This window comes from Rhododendron vialii, chromosome 8a (assembly GCF_030253575.1).
Source record: "Rhododendron vialii isolate Sample 1 chromosome 8a, ASM3025357v1".
Lineage (NCBI taxonomy): Eukaryota > Viridiplantae > Streptophyta > Magnoliopsida > Ericales > Ericaceae > Rhododendron > Rhododendron vialii.
This window is the reverse complement of record NC_080564.1, coordinates 7,601,208-7,621,957: the sequence shown is the minus strand read 5'-3', so window position 1 is coordinate 7,621,957 and position 20,750 is coordinate 7,601,208. Positions and strand designations below refer to the sequence as shown.

Below are 20,750 nucleotides of genomic sequence, written 5' to 3'. Positions count from 1 at the left end.
TGTTTGTCAAATTACCGAGGTGTTAACCTCTTTGATCATGTGTGGGTGGGAGTATCGCCTACCCACCACACATGATGCTTAGAGCTCTGTCGCTCGAGGTATTTGCCAAATAAATTTTAGAGCTAGCTTGATTCACAAATCATTTTATCTTCCAATTTGAGAACTTTAATCAAGTATCTTAAATTGTGTAATTGGGTGAAGAGTGTGATTTAGCTTGAGTCTTGAGTGTTAATAATTTCTAGACCTAGCCTATCTTTTCTCTAGTTAATTCGTTTTTAATTTAGTCTTTTATTTCCACCGTTTAAAGTAAAACAAAGTTGGCTGTCTAAAAGCCCAAAGCCCTTACTTGCATCTACAAATCCAAAAAAACTGTATTAATTTTTCCCTTGGGTACGATCCCGGATTTCCGGATTATCATACTTCAACTGACGTATTAGGCCTTACGCTTGGGGCGTTATCTCTTATATCGGAGCAAACGAAGCAACGGGACTGCACAACACGCTCCTCCAATAGGCTATATTGTGATCTAGAGGTCACGGGTTCGAGTCGCGAAAACATTCTCTTTGCTTGCAAAGGTAAGGCTGCGTATATCAATCATTCTCCAGACCCTGCAATGACGGGAGTCTCGTGCACTGAGATTGCCCTTTACTAACACAATCTCCACTCCTTACTCAAATTTAAACTGATAATCAAATTTGAGTGAAAAACACCCAAAATGCAACTCCAATCCTTACTCATACCAAATTAGAGTTTTACTCAATTATTTCACCAAAATTAGGTGAGAACTAAATCTTTACTCAAATTTTTAGCGGTTCCTCCCTCTGAAATTTACAACTATGCCATTTAAAAAGCTTTTATTCAAGTTTATTCTTAGATTTAACTTTGTCCGTCCGCGTGCTCCATATCAAATGAAACTTTTACTCTAAATTTTACTCAAATGTAGGTAAAAAATTAGGCCCCATTCCGGAACGTAGAATAAGTTCTTATTTTTTAAGAAGGCAATTTCAAGCTCAAAAATAATAGATTTATTAAAATTTAAAAATATGCAATATGGATCTTATTTGAAAGATCTCGATGAGATCTTTTATACGGTGAAAAAAAATTAAAAAAAAAATTTTTATTTACACTATTTTTGATTTTAAAAATATAAAATAAGTACTTATTTTTTAAAAAAGTGTTCTGAAACGGCGCCTGTGTTGGAGATTTTTAGTTAGGGTGGGCGGGCTTGAGATTTTTAGTTTTATATTTTTTAAACGGGCCGGAAGGGTTTGGGCCTGCTGGATGGATACATGAAGAGAGCAGCTCGTTAGGGCTCCAATGTACCTTAATTCTACAGATTTCTTATTTTCCAGACCCGTACCGGAGAAGTTAGGCCATTCGCCGCCGGAGGGTCATCGCCGGCCATCTCTCTCTCTCTCTCTCTCTCTCTCTCTCTCTCTCTCTCTCATTTCAGATAATCAGTGCAAAAGAATCGGACCTCGGGTGAAATGGTGAGAAGTCTGAAGAGCCACCACGAAGAGGAAGAAGAAGACGAAGATGAGGAATTTGTCTCCAGAACAACAGATGCTACTTCTCATATAGGTTTTCGCCAGGGCCCACGCTTTTTATCTCCCGATTATTCGCACAGACTCGTGTATTTACGTGCTATATAGGGTACTGATTTTTCTAACTTTTCCAAATTTAATATGCGATCGACAGCAAAAGCAGATGGAAAAGGCACCGGTCAGAAGGGCAACGCGCCTCGGTCCAAGCATTCCGAGACGGAACAGCGTCGGAGGTGCAAAATTAACGAGAGGCACGTACGATATAGTCTTTTTTTCTGTTGTGCAATTTTGTTGATTGTGAGTGCTCTTCGGTTTATAATTTGTCCAAACGTTTTGTTTAGGGATTGAGTAGTTGGACAGTAGATATGCGTTTGTAAATTGGTAAGAATAGCAGTTATGGTTGTTGGAATAGTATTTTTTTATAACTCACGTGTCCGGGCCAGCTTACGCTCCCCTTGACTATTCATTGGGGCCAATCCCACCGCCCACTTGCGGGGAGCCCAATTAAAGCCGGAGCAATTACTCCGTATGGCCCCAAAGGAGTTGATAGCACGTGCGAGGTCTCGTACCTGAGAGCAAACCCCTTAGTCCTAGGCCTTGACCACCAGGCTAACCCCTTGGGTTTATGGATGTTGGTATAGTATGTTTACTGGTTACATGTTTGAGCTGTAGGATATGGTGTTCCTTTGTTGGAATATTCTTTAGTGATTTGCATACGATGCTGGGTTTCGTTGGCTGCTAGAAAACATGTACTCCCTGGGTGGACTAGTATTTGCCTGCTATTCTTGACAAACTTGTAATCCCAAAATGTTGGGAAAGTTTGGGTTAGTCCTTTTGGAGATATACTAGAATGTTCCTTGTTGGTCAGAATTTGGACTTCGATGGGTGAGGTGTGTGAAGGATAGTGAGAGATTTGAAGAGAGGTAGTGATTTATGGGCTAGAGAGAAGGTGGCATAGGGAGGTGTATGGCCAAATGCCCGGATTTTGGGAAAAAAAGTTATTGGTGTCATGAACGTTCTAGCACCATAACAAAATTATTTATTATGCAACAGAAGCCATTCTAAAATGGAATGGTTGAAGGACTACTATGATCCCACGATTTTGTGAGTTGATCTTCAAATTAATAGTTGCAGGGTGATTTACCAACTTTTTCTCTAGTGATTCTAGATGATTGGAATCAACATGACTCATGAGGGTCAAAATTACTTAAAGGCCTAACCCCTGCGTTTTGCTCTATTTATGCAGTATTTGTGAACTTAGTTGGTTAGATATCATTTATGGCCATGTTTACACAAACCTTCACTTGAATTCTGTGTTGATCCCCTCCTTAGTAACTCTGGTGATTGTATCCTGCAAAGAATGATTGAATTCATCTAGCTCTTTCTTGTGTGCAATATTTGTGTAACTTAGTTGTGCTCGGGGCTTATTAGTTTGATGTCCAGATTTCAGATGTTGAAGGATCTCCTACCTCAAAATGATCAGAAGAGAGACAAAGCTTCACTTTTATTGGAGGTCCACTGTCCACCACTTCTTTTGATCTGTGTCTATGATTCTGTTGATTTTCCAATTTATTTCACCCGTAAAATGAATTGAAGGATGGTTATCTATATGCAGGTTATTGAGTACGTCCAGTTTTTACAGGAGAAGTTACAGTTGTATGAAGGGCCGTACCAAGGTTGGACTCAGGTGCCCTCAAAGTTGATGCCATGGGTAAACCCAAACCCTTAATATGTACTTTTTTCCTGCTACCCTTAATATGTACTTTATCCTGTCTTGATCTATGCCATGCTTTGGCCTGCCATTCTTGCCCTGCAGTTTTGTTTAGTGGTGTATTGGTATTTGATGCTGTTAGGGGGCTCTAATCTTTGGTCCTTGAGTGTGTGGAAGCTTGGACAGTTCAACTAACCAAGTCTTACCTTTATTGCAGCTGAATGATTACATCTAGCTAGAAGATGTATTTCTGGTTCACGAATATGGGTGCTTCTGCATTTCTGAGCTATAAGTACTTTGGGGCCGTAGCAATGTTTTTCTATTATGTCAAATACTTGTGTTGACACAGATACCTATGACGTCTCCGTCTTCCATCTTTCTTTAAGTACTTTGTGGCTATTTGCAACCTAAAGTTCATTATGGGAAATTCACTTTTAGGATACGCATATCCGTTGACCTCTCGTTCTTATTCATATGGTTGTTTCTGATAACCTAATTACTTATGGGGTCTGGTGCTCGGTCGATGATATTTTATGTTAGCTTTTGATCTTTCAAAAGGGATTTCACTTCCTCTTGGTTTTAGGTTGAATTTTTATGTGCTAATTCGAACAAGACGAGTTATAACAAAGGTCGTGGACTTTCTCTCATGTATCATGTGTTTGCGTGCAGAAAAGCAATTCTGCGCCTGTAGAAAGTTTTATGGATCCATCGCAACTCATGAGGAATGGATCTGGTCAGGAAGATAATACTGTTGTCATGCCAGCCATGCTCTCTAATGCACGTAACTCAGCAGAATCTGACTTGGGTGAGGCTGATGCATATGATGCATTAAATCATCCCCCTATGGCATCGAATCAAGCAACTCCAAGTCAAATACCATTGCAATCTGGTGTTCTTGAGGATATGCATACACAAGCTCATCAAACATCTGTTTCTTATTCTGGGCAGTTGGCTTCCCAGTCCCAATCGCAATTTTGGCAGGTTAGACAATCTACAACTGAGAATGCTGTTACAAGCTATGCTCTTGGTGAACAGGAAGAGCTCAAAGTTGGAAGTGCTGAAGCTAGCTTTTCGAATGCCTACTCCCAAGGGTAAGCACTAAAAGCACCTAGATTAAGTTCCTTGGAGTTCGTGTTTCGCCGATTGATGTCTTTGTTTGTGAAGATTTTGGCTTTGGGGGGACAAATTCATCTGCAACTGTTATGTTATTCTAGAAAATGCACCTCTTTGTTTATCCATATTGCTTTAAAAAATGGTTTGTGCTGCTCAGTTCACAATTTGTGAATTTTAGGGAACATTGGTGAATTTGTTATTTGGCCACCGTAAATGTCTAGCTGATATCCTTCTGTTTATTAGCTATTCCCAGTTTTTTTAGGCAGCGGAATACTTAGTCAAGTAGAAAGGCCAACCACAGAGCGGGGCAACCTGAAGCAATCTCTGGAGTTTTCCCTTTTCTGAACATGTCTTGCAAGAAAATAGGATTTCAGATTGAACTCCAAATATATGCTATTTGGGATGGGATAGCTCCTATCTCCCTTTGTGCTGTGGAAGGAATTGTTGATCCAAATGCTCTTCTCCTTGCTAGTTGCTAGTTATAGGGATTGCACTTCATGATCCACCTGTAGTGACTTTGGACTGGTAGATCTTTGGTGTTTTCTTGGAGTACTTGGAATTTTATTGCCTTTTTTCCTAACTACGTGCACAACTCAAAACTCCTTTCCCTGAGAATATGTGCTTCATATTACGATGTATACCTTCTAGCGCAGGAAATTCACATAATTTTTGTTTTAAAAGAAAAGATCTTCTCATTTCCTGTTTTTGGGTTTTGTTGAACAGGTTATTGAATACCTTGACTCAAGCGCTGCAATCTTCCGGAGTGGATTTGTCACAGGCCAGCATCTCAGTGCAGCTTGATGTTGGAAAACGAGCAAATACTGGACCGACTACTACATTTGGTGAAAAGGTATCTCTAAAATCTCCAATATTTTTTTTTTAGGCCTCATCTATAAGTCAAGGCATTTGTCTTATCATGAGAAGGCCCTTATCCCACTACTTAGATGACCATGTGGAGGGAAAAATAGACATATGCATGTAAATGTGTCCTTTTTTATTTATTATTATGTTGGCGCTCATTTTCTTCAATGTTTGTACATGTGAATTCAGGACATTGTCCTTTCGCATTTTCACTTTTCACACTTGGAAGGACAATTTTGTAAATTTACATGACTTGTAAAAAAGGGGAGTGCCTAAACATTTCTCGTACTTGAAACACGTATAGAACTTAAAGATTTTATTTTCTTAAAAATCTTGTCAAGAATTTCATTGTGCATACAGGATCCTCAGAACTATTCTCCTGGCAATCAGTTGAGGGCAGTCCATGGGCTTGGGAGCAGCTATGATGACTCCGGTCAAGCTCATAAAAGGCTGAGGACCTAACGTATCTAGTATGGCTTAACAACCCCATTACTTACTCTCTGGAATTGTTTTTCATTTTCCGATAAAGTTTTCGTCTATATGATGGTTATACCCGAGTGCTTATGTGATGCTTCAATTTTTCCCAGGTGGATGCTGTCCCCCCAGATGAACCTATTACATATATTTATCCTCTTCTTCTACCTCAGAAGGCTTCCATGCAAACATTGTGAAGCTGCTTTTTGTTCAGATGGCATTCATTTTACCAATGTCAAAGTTCTTAGGCTGTTTCTGTTTGTCTGTTCTTTGTGAAATGTAATTAGCTGTAAATTTATAGTACCAAGTTATATCTTCTTTTACAATCTCCAAGTAGTAAACATCTTGATCTCATTTATACTAGTATCATATGAAATTGTCTCCATTTAATTTCTTGTCGTTGTCTTTATCTTTCTTGGGAGTAAAACTAAAGAAATTTACTCAGCGGTCATAGAAATGCTATAACTCTTTTTTTTTTTTATCAGACATTTCATTCAAGAAAGCCCAGCGGCGCTTGTAAGAAAATTTCATCACAAAATTTGATAGTACCCAAACCGCCATCACCTAGACGCGAGCATCCTTTATGTAGCCGATCGGACTGTATATTGCCTATTCAATTGAACGTTCTAATATTAGGTTCAGAAAGTATATAGAAAATATTTCTCATCTCAAGTAGTAAATAGTCGGATCAAAAAAAAAAAAAAAAGTAGTAAATAGTGGCTAAATAAAATAGGACATTTTAGTTTTTCTTTGATAGATAGATTACGGCTATTGATGTTTCTTTTGATTGTATGGGTAATTAGTCTTTTATTTGGAGAGAGAGAGAGAGAGAGAGAGAGAGAGAGAGAGAGAGAGAGAGAGAGTACAATGGTTAGGATTTAAAATCTAAGTAAAGAACTGAAGATGTTCAAACCAAATGCAGCCTTTACTCAGATTTTTAGGTAAAAAATGGGTAAGGGCCAGAGATGTTTTTAAGGGAGCACTTAGTAACATCTTTGACTCTTATTTGTTCACTTATGTACACTCCCCGTGGCCAACTTCTCAAGTTATCCATGGGATAGAAATAGAATGGGCCACAGAAAATCCAACTACTAGTTTATAGAAGTGGTTCCACCACCACAACTAAAGGATCTTACTCATTGGTGCACTTTGTAGGAGAGGTCGATTTCTCTCACCATACAAGAATTGGCTCCAATTTGTGCTTAGCAATAGCAAACATCACCATCACCATCACCATGGGAGGCAGATGTAAAAGGAAAAAAACATCAGCATGGGATCACTACAATCGTAACTAAGCACCAAAATCATACTACCTATTACGAAATATAAATTGTCAAACCCAATTCCATTTTCTTTTTGAACATCTGAAATTTCTTTCATGAAGCCAAACGGCACTTACAAAGCGATTTCATCACAACTGTTTGGAAAGAATTACAAACCACCACCACCTCCTAGACATGAGCATTTCAGGCTAAAATGCATAGACTCAAAATAGCACATACTGCAAGCATATCTGTAACAACAAATCACAAATGGGTAGGTCAAATGAGTAAAAATAGACACCGATGAAATCCATAAAGAACTCAACCCTGGAGGGTAGTAAACAAACCCAATTCCAGTTGGGTTATAGTAAAGCTCATTGAAGGACAACTAGGTTTAGGAAGTGAATGGTTATGTTGGCCACCGCCAATTGTGCATTGGTTGAAGGTCAGATAAAGATGGAGAAAAAAGAAGTGTTGAACATCAAGCATTTTCACGCTCCAAACATATCCTCGCATTTTAATACATTTTCTGCTCTCCGAAACAAATATCAGTGCATGTTTGATGTTGGATTATTTTCGAGGAGTATTGAAAAAGATAGAATACACGATGAGAATAAAGGAGAAAAGTGGGGTCTACGGAATAATAGATGAAATTACGTAAATATTGGGATTAGTTGTACTATGTTTGGTTAGAGTGAGATAAAGACGATGGAGATTATTTTTGATTGTTAGACGCAGAGGGTGATAATCCAGAGAAGTGGGACAAGCTAATACCACCCCTCCCTCTAGTTTTAGTTAATCCCCCTTTATCGGTCCAAGGTTATTTTCAGATGTGCCAAACACGGGAATAAAGAATAATGAAAAACATGTGGGCCCTTGTGTTCTCCTAATCCTAATCCTAATCCCACCTTCCTAGTCGAGCAATCAAACGAGCCCTTAGAATCCTAATCAAAGACGTTGCAACGCGGTTAGTCTTTTTCGAATGTAAAAGGAGCTGTGCAACGGATCCGTCTGATGCACCTGAAAACCACACGCATCATATACATAGCTCTTGACACATCTGTATTTGAATTCGTGTCCTGATCATTCTTCAAAGTAAAAATCGCTTGACATTGATGAACAGACCCCAACTACTCGGTTCTGGTAAAGAAGTCCATATTCATTCATGAGTGCTTTGAAATTTGGATCAGTAGTCCCTTTAGCACTGAAATTGTGGCGCAACAATCAGCTTGATGCTGCCTCTGAGTGGCCAAATTTCCGTCACTAGTGGAAGTAGTATTTAATTCCCAATCCAAAACCAGGACCATGGGGATAGTGGCTTCCTCGATGTTCACACCAAAGGTCAAAACACTTCAATAATCTAGAAAACAGAACGCCCTTTTCTTGGAGAAATTTTTCAGTGCCGGGTGGGCACGGCCACGTGGTGCCGAGCACTCATCTTGACCGTTCAAACGTGTTTTGGACGGTTATATCTGTGTGGGTTTGAGGGGGTGTTTTGGTTATTTTACACTAAAAAATTACCCAAATAGATCTGGACCGTCTAAAATACGTTTGGACGGCCGAAATCGTGCTCGGCACCACGTAGCCTGCCCACTCGGCACTGAAAAACTTCTTTTCCATGTTGTTGTGGTCTATCTGTAGGCCATTTCGATGATCAGAACCGTTGATGATTGAAACCGTTGTTTTGTGAATCAAGAGAGTGCCAAGAGGATCAAAGCTCATTTACCCTTTAGGGTAAAATGAAAGGGAAAAAAAAATTCGCTGACAAAAATCCCTTTATTTAAGAACTTCTAGAGAACATTAACTCTCCCAAAAATCATTTTTATCGATAATCTCTCGATAAACGATCATCCAAGCAGATTCAGAACGAGCCCACAAATGGCGCGGGCAAAACCACTCTAGCCCTTTTTACCTATCAGAATTGCTACTATAGGGTATCGGGTTTTTTTTTTTCTCGTGAATAAAGGTTAGTAATTACTTAGAGCATCCATAATGGTAATAATCAAAATCAATAACCAAAATGTGTTATGTCAGCATTTGATTATCCATTTAGTCCATAATCAAACTTAACAACTTCTACCTCCACCTTGGTTATTTTTGCATCCTTAACCAAAAAAACCCTCACAATACACAATGCACATTTGTTCAATAGCAAACGAGTTCCAATCACGCACCCAACCACACCAAATTATTCATCATGATGAAACGATTCCAATGTGAGGTATTTTTGAGTTATTAAGTTTTGGTTATTGGTAAAAGTTGTCAAGTTTGGTTATGGAATGAGTGAAATTTGGTTATTTGCTAAAAGATTTGTAACTTTACTTATTACAATGTGGGGTGTTTTTGAGCATTGCTAAATTTACTTATCCACGCTCGTTTACTTATTATAACGGGAATGCTCTCAGGCGAACAAACGATATGATCTTAAATACTATACATTGTAGGCAATCATTCAGAGTAAGCTAATTTCCGCTGCTAAAATCTTAAGGAGGATCATATAGGGATGATAATACAACAGAGAACAAGATATATAGATATATAGAATATAAATACATGGACAACTGAGTAAAAGAAGAAAATACATGGTTCAAATTCCTGTCTGCTTAATCCTTTGCCTTGCCAAACCAGACCAGTTGGAATTAGGTAAAACAGTACAATCATGAAAAGTTACAAGTAACACTTTATAAATATGTGTAGAGATATAAATAATATTCAAAGAATCAGATCATGCTACCCTCCAACAATCATTCTCTGTTGTTTAGAATATATAAACTAATCGGAGCCCACGCAAATAATTGGAGCCGTTCGATTTGTTCAAAACATATTTTTTAAAAATCCCGTATAAAATCAACTCATTCGGATATATATATATATATATATATATATATATATATATATATGCATGTATGTATATATATATATATGCATGTATGTATGTCACTACCAAGCAAAGATAATGAAATATGAGACTAGCCATATCAACAAAGTATGTATAATCTGACGGGGAATATTCATTGAAAAACCCCCATCTGAAAAACTAAAAAAATAACAACTTGAAATTTTCCTGCAATGGCAGGGTGGTCTTCTATACATCAATTTCAGTACCCAGTAACTGCTGTAAAAAAGATGGTAAAAATTTGTTGGGGAAAACCCCCATGATGTTTCCCCTTGACCAAACAGGGAACAATCATTCTCCTACTCCTACTCCTACTCTTAAATGTTAGGTCATATTTGGAGCAAGGATTTATGGAGAAATTTTGTTCAAGGAAAAGTGAAATGATAGAAAACCAAAGAACCTATTTCCGGGATTTTTCGTTTTGCTCCAAAAATCCTTGATCCAAACACAACCTAAGGGGCCAAACCGCTTAAGCAGTGTGTAAACCATCCACTAGCAACAAAAAGGTACCAATATCATGTAATTCTCAACTGGTTACTTGTGAACTGTTGCAAACACTCGTGTGGGTTCGCATAGAAGTAATCTTCTTCCTTTGGTCTCTCTGGAATCACAACGCGGTTCTTTGGCCTCCCCATACGATGGGCATGAGCTTCCTTAACTACTGAGGAGAATTCATCCCATCTCAATGACCCATTACTGCGTCTATCAATCAAATCAACTAGAAGCTTCCTGTCTAATAGAATCGTCTTCTTGAACCCTAAAAACCTGGAAAGTTTAGCACAATCTCGCATGAGATGATCAATTTACCGAAAAGCAAAAACAACTAGAACAAGAAGTATACATACTAGCAGCAATATAGTACCTCCGATGGCCTTCTACAACTTTAGCCATATTTCCATCATAAGTTGGAACAAATAAATCACTTTCCAAAGATACAAGATAATCAAGTGCTGCCATTTGGGATGAATGGTTTTGGAAAAACTTCAACTCTGAGGATCGAAGCAGGGTCTCCTTTCTAACCTGTCTCAGTAAAACAAAAAAACAAGCTGTTTCAAAATTTTCCCCGAGTAAATGTGGAAATTTTACACTCACTTCAATCTACTGACCGAATTTGGGAATGCAGATGCCAAACTCGCCATTCTCCTTTCTCCACCATAAATTGCTCCAGCAGCGATATAAATTTGAACATTACGATCAACACCCAGTGCTCTTAATGTCAAAGCAGTTTCCTCTGGCGTCAAAGGACACAAACCTTCTTTTCGTTTGAGATTGGAATCTATCACTTTTTCCTTCCACCACGGGTAGGCATATCTAGCGATGTGTCGTTGTGACAGTCAAATAGAGAACGCCAAATAAAAACATAACTTTCAGAATTGAGTATTTGGTTTAGCATATAGACGAAATAAATGTATAAAAGATTACCTCATTTTTGTCAATTCTTCCACCTCCACATCTCTACAACCACGCGTGCAGCCAGAGAAAGCCAACATATCCATTTCATATCGGAGATGGAGGACAAGAAAAGGGCCGTTTTGTCTTAGAATCCTGACTATCCTTCTGCCCAATTCCTCTATCTCCGGAGTGAATCTTAAAGCACTGAAATTTACTCTACATCGCAACTTCTGAATCTCTATCGGAAGCCCATTATTAGCAAGGCGAGCATCAGTTCTATTCAGATGCACAACTTTATGCTTTTTCACCAGAGGAAGAACCTGATTATGAAGATTTCAAAAGTCGGTCATGACATTGTGAAAAAAAGCAGCAGCAGCTATTTCCAGCACCTAGATAAAGAAATTAACCTGATTATGGTAATAGGAAATGTTGGACCAACTAACAGGTGGCAATGAGTGGAACATTCCCAGTTCAACTCTCTTCTTGAGCCGAGGTGGTAGCTCCTTCAATATTCTAACCTCGTCTCTCAATGATGTAATGAAATGATCAATGTCAAATATGTCTTGGAACTCACTGCCACATAGGTAAATAATATTAACAGCTCTAAATAACCTGTAGTGTTCGGTTTGCTAGACTGATTTTGGAAAGGAATGGCCTCGTTTGAATGGGCATTCGCCTAACCCAGAATGCTCATTTCATTCTAATGTACATTCTGTCAATTTTTTTACCAAACCAAACAGGGGAATAAGTAACCCAAGAGAATGACCATTCTGTTTGAGCTTCATTCCAATCAACCAAACACTACCTAAGAATAACGAAACAGTTCTGATATGTTAAAATTCAACTAAATGCAGCAGATATAATTGAGCAAACCTTGGATCGGCCCAAAAGGAGGTTTTGTCCAGTTCTGGGACAACAAGAGTGACATTGAGATATCTGGCAATCACAACCATGTCACATATCTGAAGAGAAAATGCATAAGTTAGAGCAAAAGCCGAAGAAATACAATTCAACGAATGACAGAAAACAAATTTTTTGAATGGTCAGTGATAAATAATGATAAATGTAACTGGCAACATACTGCTGCTCGCATTTGGTTGAGTCCTCCATTGCAAGAGACCATAAGATAACCATTGTTCTTATAAATTCCTGCCATAAAAAGTCCCTATAAGAGCTTATATAAGAATCCTCCCAATTACAAGTTAACAGGAGAAAATTTGAAACCAACATATGAGTCATATGCCCAAAACAGTTGACACCAAAGGAAATTATCAGGTCGGCAAGTTTGTTTTGCGAATTAAACAAATTGGTTCTCATCGGAAAGAACAAGCTTCTATAAAACAGCTATCATAAATACAAGACATCAATAAAATAAAAGTTGTCTCCTCGTGCACAAAAGAAGCCAACCCTGCAACAGAACAAGTTGGATTATCTGAACTGAGGAACCACAACAGAAATTAAACACAAATAAATGCAACAAAAGCAGATTGACGGAAGTTGTACTAGTGATCAAAAATCTCGAAACAGAAACATCAATCCCAAGTTACAGTTACTTTCCTATATATCTCCAGAATCAAATACTGGAAATAGTTTTTAACCAGCAATTGGCACGCAAATATCCCAGTATGGCAGTATCAAATATCTCAAACATACCAATTCTACTTAGCTGATAGCCAATAACTAGTGGGGCTGACTTTGGCTATATTTCCAGAATCAGTTTCGCAAAACACTTTTTCAAGAAACTCGTTTTGTCGATGGATTTTGAAACTTACTTCAAGAAATTTTGTTGTAGAAAGGAAACCAAATTCAAGAAAACACCCAAAAGATTAACAAAAGCAGTTTCAGTCAGAAATAAATGTAGTATTAAAAGGGTGATTGTTTGTGCTTTCAGAAATAAGCCTTTGTTGAAAACTGTTCTGGAAATAGAATCAAATTACAACAATCTGAAAAAGTTCAAGCATTGCTCACAAAATCAATTACTCTAATCAGAAAAGTTCTCCCCATCACAAAAGAAAAAACCTTGAAAAGTTAAAATAAACAACTAGCCAAAAGTGCAAAAGCCTGATACTCACTTTTTGGAGGAAGAACTCTGGGTGTAGGAGAAGGCAATTTGTCATTTGAAAACATCTCTGAAGGACTAAAACAAGAAGGCCAACCCTTCAACAATCTGGGCCCCAAAACCTCACCCAATCCCATCATCTGGACAACACAAGTCCACAACAAAATCGTCATCATCCCAGGAATCATCCACATCTTCATCCGGCGACCACGAAAAACTATCAATTTGGGCCTTTCCCCCTTCCCTTCACCCAAGAACTTATTAAACCCCCTCCCTTCATCCCTGCACTTGCACTTTCCATCACAATTCTCTAGTCTACACATTGTCCACACCATCAATTGTGGAAACCACAAAAGACTTGAAATTTACCACAATGGTTGACTCCAATGCCCAAATTCAACGCATAAATGGACACAACATGTGGACTTTTGATGCTGCTGATATGGAGAAGACAATTGGAAACAAACAGACTCTCAGATTTTTTAATTGGTAGAACTTCTAATGTGGTGAAACAACTGTGAGAGTAAACCTGATCCAAGAATTGAATGATTTGTCTGTTACGCAAACCAAGGCGAATCTCTTTTAAGATTTAATTAACATAATACAAATTCCTCTACCAAACAAGGACTTAAATGATATAAAAAACTACCCAGTAATTAAATGTTCATGACTGTATGTATAACTGTAAATAAATGCTAAGAAAGGAGAACTCTGAAATCTATGGAATGCCCAACACAATGCTCAGCAAATCATGGGAAAACCCAACTGGGTTTTCGACTTCTGCAAAACCCAACAAAAATCGAAGTCTTGAATCTATAAAACACCCAACACAATGCTCAGAAAATCACAGAGAACCCACGAAAATAAAAGGGAAAAGCGTTGAAACCCAATTCTCAGGAACAAATCCCACCAAAGATTGTTCCTTTTTGCTACTCCAAACAGATTTCTCTCTCGGATTTCGCTACAACGTTCAACATTCCACACCCATGACTAGTACTTGCGAAGTAGAGCCAAAATATGGAGAAATGGAAAATATGTTTCGAAGGACTAGAAGAAAGACTCTCTCTCAACCTTTGAAGATTTTCCTAGTCTTGTAGAAAGAGAGGAGTTGGTTTTTATTGGGTGTCTGTTTGGAAAAGGAGAGAATTGTTGTTGTTATGAAAGTGTGTGAACTTGCTGTAATTTCACTCCGTGTTGCTCTCTCTCTCTCTCTCTCTCTCTCACCATGTAGATTCGACTCCTATTAGATATACATTTTTTTTATATAAAAAAAGAATTGATTTTTAGACTCTTTTTTATACAATTCACACTTTTTTTTTTGTCTTTATCCACTTAAATTTTTTATTTTGCCCTTTATTCAAAGCACTTTTTTCACACATTTAAGTACAATATTATAAATTCATTTGGATAAAAATAAAAAATAATAATTGTGAAAATAATTTTCCAAAAAAAACTCTCTATGTATTGAGTTTTTTAGTACTAGTAACTTTTTTGAAATTTTAAATTTGGATTCTTATATTTGGTTATTAGGGGAAGGAATGAGAGAGAGCAAAAAATAATTTAACAATGCTACACACACAATGAAGTGTTTGGGCAGTTTACGCGCACCTCAGATTATTGTGGGGACCATAAACCTAACTCCACTAATAGGGATCCCACTTGAAGCCAGAACAAATGCTCCGCACGGACAGACTTCAAAAAATTTGATAGTACATGAAAGATTTTGAACGTAAGACTTTAGGCCATCCACAGTGGCATAATCAAAAGTAAATTATTTTTAAAGTTAACAATATTTGGGTAAAAGATAGCTCACAATGGTATAATCAAACTTAACAACATTCTTAGAAATAATCAAATTTTGGGCTTTGGATAACCAAAACTAGCAACCTTTTTCAATAATCAAAATTTGTGGATATCACACCACATAAGTTAACTGGTTCTAATATACACGCGTGTTTCAAATGGTATTTTCTTCTTATTTTCTTTGCCTACTCTATATCTCATTTTCTTCAGTCACGAACTCTTTCTTTTTCTTTCCCTCCAAAAGTAAAGCTCATATCTTTCGATCATTTACAGTTCAACTCATTATCGTCGGATTAAGGTATTTCACTTTTTTTCCCGTTTTTATTTTATTCTTTTTCGTTCCTCTCCTTGTGGTAGAGTACATGAAGAACATTGCATTCTTTTACAAATTCAAGAACACATCTGTTTTTTTTTTTTTTTTGAGTACATGATTTTTTTTCCAAATTCATAATATGAGGGAAAGAAGTCACCAATTTTTTCTCCAAAATTAAGGGAGAAAATCAATATATTTTTGCCAAAAAAAAAACGTAATAGAGGGAAGTGATCAATGGTGGAAAACATTTATCGCCCCATTAAGATATTTCACTTTTTTTTTCCTTTTTTTATTATTCTTTTTTCGTTTCTCTCCTTGTGGTTGAGTACATAAAGAACCTTATATTTTTTTACAAATTCAAAAACACATCTATTTTTTTTTTTTTGAGTATATGATTTTTTTTCCAAATTCATAATATTAGGGAAGGAAGTCACCAATTTTTTTCCCAAAATTAAAGGAGAAAATCGATATATTTTTGTCAAAAAAAAAAGTGTAATGGAGGGAAGTGATCAATGGTGCAAAACACAAGGGGAGAGAGAGTGAAATTGTAGTGTATCCCTTATTTTAGTTATAGACTAGAAGTGACCATTGTGGACCTCAACATTGTTAAGCTTAGCAACCTCTTAAATGGATAATCAAAGTTGATGTGTCAACTTTTGGTTATCCATTTTTGATTATGCCACTATGGATGGCCTTAGGGGCTATACAAATGATCGGAAAAAAAAATGGCAAAATCAATTTTTCTATAACTTATAGGGTTTTCAGTTTTCAAGAAAGTCACTGAACTCACATATTTTACTTTCCTACTACGATTCTTTTTCTTGCAGAGCACATCCAGCAAAAAGTAGGGCCATGACTGGAAATAATGAAAAAAATCAATTTTCCAACGGTATAATTTTTTGGGCGTTCAGTTACCAAAAAAGTTACGTGACTCAAAGGTTTTGTTTTTCCTCAAGGATTATATTCCGCATCTAAATGCAAAGTAATTAACAAATGCAGTTGATGTATCCACTCGGTTGAATTCCCCTCCCCTCTCCACCACTTGTTATACCCTTATTAAGTTTCTTAATAATATTTTTGTCGTTTCAAAAAAACAAATGCAATTTAACACCACTTGATATATCCTTATATCAAGTTTCTTAATAATATTTTTGTCATTTCAAAAAACAAATGCAGTTTAACAGATGCATGTACTGATGCAATTATGCATCTATGTATATGTATGTATGTATGTATAGATATATAGTTACGTCCTCTTCAAAGCAACTAACACCAATAGTTACGTCCTCTTCAAAGCAACTAACACTAATCAAAAAACAATTGTCATGTTAATCAAAGAAAACCAACTGTAAACGCTTTTGTGCAATTCCTAATATAAATCCTTATGCAGCATTCTTTTCAAAACAAGGGGGAAAAAATGTACTAGCATTAAGGTTTAGAGATGTATATGGAGTGTGTGTGTGTGTATATATATATATATATTTTTTTTTTTTGGTTTGTTCAAAATTGATTATTTTCAACCAAAATAGAGAACTTTCCCATAGCTTTTTCTTTTCCTGGTAATTGAACAACAAAATTATAATTCTCTTCTAAGATTCTTCTGTCAAATGAACACATACAAGAAAATAAATTTTCTTTAATTCACTTTCTCGAGAATAGCTTCCTCACACAACATTTTTGTTTCTTGACAACTGAACGGAGCTTAAGAGAGAGTAAACTCCTTAAGTTTCAGGTAAGGGTCGTCATCGGGCTGGGCCGGCCTAGCCCGCCAAGTCACTATCCAAGCCCGTCCACGGGCCGGGCTGATCGGGCTTTTTCTTTTTTTGGGCCGGGCGGGCTGGGCTACCTACCATAAATTGAAGCCCATGGGCTAGCCCAATTGATGGGCTAGCGGGCCAAAAACCGGGCGGGCTTAAATTTCCTTGGGAAAGGTGTTGAAAAATGTATGCATTATAATTTGTGAAAATTTATATGCATCTCTATTAATTATTTTGATGATTAATTCAATGATATTTTTATTCGGCAAATACAAAATTATCGAAAAGTCGATTCCCGAACTAAATATTTTCGTGACCTTGAAATATAGCATAAAGTCTCTTGGATTCATGATTTATATTTACAAAGACTTTATTGAGCTCAATACATGCTTTAACGGGTTTATTTAGATGAAATTGTGAGCCACAGGTTGACGAACCGGCTGACAAGCCGGCTGTCTGAACAGAAAGCTGTGACAACCGGACGACCACCCGGATGACCACTCTATCAAACGGCTAGTTTCCAACGGCTAGTTTCAAACGGCTAGTTTCCAACGGCTAGTTTCAAACGGCTAGTTTCCAACGGCTAGTTTCCAACGGCTAGTTCCAACGGCTAGTTTCCAACGGCTAGGAAGCATATGGATGGCTATATAAGGCATCAAGAACTCATTAATGAGTACACACACAAGCTACAACATTCCATATTATTGCAAGAGCAAATTCTCAAAAGATCAAAGCCAAAAATTCTCATTGTTCTTCCACTTTCATATTATTCTTGAGAGAAAATTTGTACAAGTCGTGAGCGATAATTTTCATACCTTCTTCACATACTTGTATTTCCTAAGTGAGTGTTTGAGTCAAACACTTGAAAGCTTAGAAGACCAAATTCGGGTTGGAATTTGGGTGTTATTGTTTTTGAGAAGTTTTCGGAGAAAATTCTTGCGGTTGTGCTAGCTCCTCGGGAAAGCTAGAGGCATTCGGTTCTTGTAAGCACCCGCAAGACTTACAAGTTGTAATCTTTTAAAGATTAGTCTAACCTTCAAGTAATTGCTTGAGGAGAAGTGGAGTAGGGCCGGACCGTGGACAAATCCGGACCGAACCACTATAAACGGGTTCTATCTCTCTATCTCTCTATTTTGATTGCATACTTATTGTTTGCATATATTGTTAGAGATAAATTTTTATTGGTAATTATTACTAGCAATCCTATTCACCCCCCCCCTCTAGGTTGCATAATTTGGGTAACAATTGGTATCAGAGCATCGGCTCTTGTTTGTAGATTTAACCATCTAAGAGTTAAGATCCATGGCAACCACTAGTAATGTTTCTTGTATCGAAGGTCAATCGTCCAATAGACCTCCCTTGTTCACCGGAGAAAATTACTCTCATTGGAAAAATAGAATGATGATCTTTATTCAATCCACGGATTATGATCTATGGAAAATTATCAAAAATGGTCCCATTATTCCTACTAAGAAAGTTGAAGAAGAGACTATGCCTAAACCAGATTATGAGTGGAGTCATTTGGAAAAGGCTTCAATAGAAAAGAACTATAGAGCTATGAACCTTCTTTTTTGTGCTATTACTCCCAATGAATATGATTGTGTTTCCGCATGTGAATCGGCTAAAGAAATATGGGATAAGTTAGAAATGTCACATGAAGGAGATAGTCAAGTTAAGGAGTCCAAAATTGATATTCTTGTGCATAGCTATGAGCTCTTCAAAATGAAACCGGATGAATCTATATCTCAAATGTTTGCTAGATTTGCTAGTATTACTAACGGTTTAAAAGCTCTTGGAAAGATTTACAGTCAATCCGAAATGACAAGGAAGGTGCTCCGTTCCATGCCAACCAATTGGGACACTACCACCTCCATCATCCTACAATCCAAAGATTTCTCAACATACACGATGGACAAGCTCATGGGATCTCTCATGACGGAGGAAATGCATCACAACCTCAAGGGTGAAAAAGAGAAGAAAGTTAAGGATCTTGCCTTCAAAAGTACAACAAGCAAATCAAAAAGCAAGGAGGATTCAAGCAACGAAAGTGAGGATGATGAAATGGCGCTCATCACAAAAACGTTCAAGAAACTCCTCAAAAATAGAGCATCTCACAAAGGCAGAGGATTTTCAAGAAAAGATGGAGGCAAAGAAGAAAGTAGCAAAAAAGATCCAATCATTTGCTACGAGTGCAAGAAGCCCGGCCACATCAAAAGTGAATGTCCATATGCCAAAAAATATTCAAAGAAGGACAAAAGGAGAGCTATGATGGCCACATGGGACAATAGTGACGATAGTAGCTCCGATGAGGACGATGAGCAACAAGAGGTCGCTAACTTGTGTTTCATGGCCATCGAAGAAAACGAGGTAGATCTCGACTCATCCTATTCCTTTGATGAATTGTTTATTGCCTATAAAGAGTTGAAAGTAGAATTTGAAAAAGTTGTTTCTAAAAACAAATTTCTTAAAAAGGTTGCTAAAGATCTCTCACTAGAAATGGATGATTTAATTGAAGAGAAAGATATTTTGGAGGAAGAAAATGAAAGTTTAAGAACCTCTTTGGCAAAAGAAAAAGAGTATTTGAAGGATACTTCCAAAAACGAATCTTTAGAAAAACAAATTGATGATTTAACTAATTCTCTTTCAAAACTCACTAATGGAAAAGAAAGTTTAGACATTCTTCTTGGAAAACAAATGGTTTCTTTTCACAAGGCCGGAATTGGTTATAATCCCACTCAACACAAAAATCTTTTTGGAAAAGATGTTCCTCCTTCTAGCCATTCTAAATTGACATGTCATTATTGTGGTAAAATTGGTCATATTTCTCCTACTTGTCCTATGAAAGGATACTCATCTTCTAATGCAAAAAAGGTCTGGGTTCCTAAGAACAGTATCAATGCTAACCTTCAAGGACCCAAGATGATTTGGGTACCAAAAGTCAAGAAATGATGTGCTATTGTAGGTATGCTTCAAAAGTTCTCTCAAGGAAGGAAGTTGGTACCTTGATAGTGGATGTTCAAGACACATGACCGGTGACAAGAGGGCTTTCAATTCTCTTTCGCCTAAAGATGGTGGACATGTCACATTTGGAGACAACAACAAAGGCAAAATCATAGGAATCGGTGATATAGGTAATTCTCCTATTATTGAAGATGTTTTACTTGTTAGTGGTTTAAAACACAATCTTCTTAGCATAAGTCAATTATGTGATAGAGGAAATCGTGTTATCTTTGAAAAATCCAAATGTATCATTGAAAATGTCAAAAGCAACAAGACACTCTTCGTTGGACAAAGACTTAAAAATGTATATGTTTTTAATCTCAATGATTTAAGTAATTGTGATATAAAATGTTTTTCCGCTTTGAGTGAAAATAGTTGGCTTTGGCATAGGCGCCTAGGACATGCAAGTATGGATGCTATTTCAAAACTCTCTAAAAAAATTTGGTAAAAGGTCTTCCTAAAATCAAATTTGAAAAAGATAGACTTTGTGGTCCTTGCCAACAAGGAAAACAAACCAAGGTTTCTTTTAAGTCCAAAAATGTTGTTTCAACTACTAGACCTTTGC

At 37.1% G+C, this 20,750-nt stretch overlaps 2 protein-coding genes across 4 annotated transcripts; one reads left to right on the top strand and one right to left on the bottom strand.

The window, feature by feature from the left end:
* Positions 1–1,219: 1,219 nt before the first annotated feature.
* Positions 1,220–6,093, top strand: LOC131298064 (transcription factor BIM2). 3 transcript variants are annotated; one of them, XM_058323342.1, is made up of 9 exons: positions 1,220–1,416; positions 1,447–1,581; positions 1,699–1,795; positions 2,988–3,057; positions 3,160–3,255; positions 3,925–4,346; positions 5,092–5,218; positions 5,590–5,699; positions 5,817–6,093. In XM_058323342.1, the coding sequence occupies exons 2-8, from the start codon at positions 1,488–1,490 to the stop codon at positions 5,689–5,691; spliced, it is 1,008 nt and encodes a 335-aa protein (XP_058179325.1). In that variant the 5' UTR covers positions 1,220–1,416; positions 1,447–1,487; the 3' UTR covers positions 5,692–5,699; positions 5,817–6,093. The 3 variants fall into 3 exon arrangements, with proteins under 3 accessions (XP_058179325.1, XP_058179324.1, XP_058179326.1); XM_058323341.1 differs by having other exon boundaries at positions 1,221–1,581; XM_058323343.1 differs by lacking the exon at positions 1,220–1,416 and having other exon boundaries at positions 1,537–1,581; positions 2,995–3,057.
* A 3,807-nt stretch (positions 6,094–9,900) lies between these two features.
* LOC131298059 (rhamnogalacturonan I rhamnosyltransferase 1-like) lies at positions 9,901–14,522 on the bottom strand. Its single transcript, XM_058323337.1, has 8 exons — positions 13,326–14,522; positions 12,335–12,402; positions 12,127–12,215; positions 11,661–11,826; positions 11,284–11,573; positions 10,968–11,172; positions 10,724–10,881; positions 9,901–10,626 (listed from the first exon to the last, which is right to left on the bottom strand). The coding sequence occupies exons 1-8, from the start codon at positions 13,645–13,647 to the stop codon at positions 10,377–10,379; spliced, it is 1,548 nt and encodes a 515-aa protein (XP_058179320.1). The 5' UTR covers positions 13,648–14,522; the 3' UTR covers positions 9,901–10,376.
* Between the last annotated feature and the right edge of the window lie 6,228 nt (positions 14,523–20,750).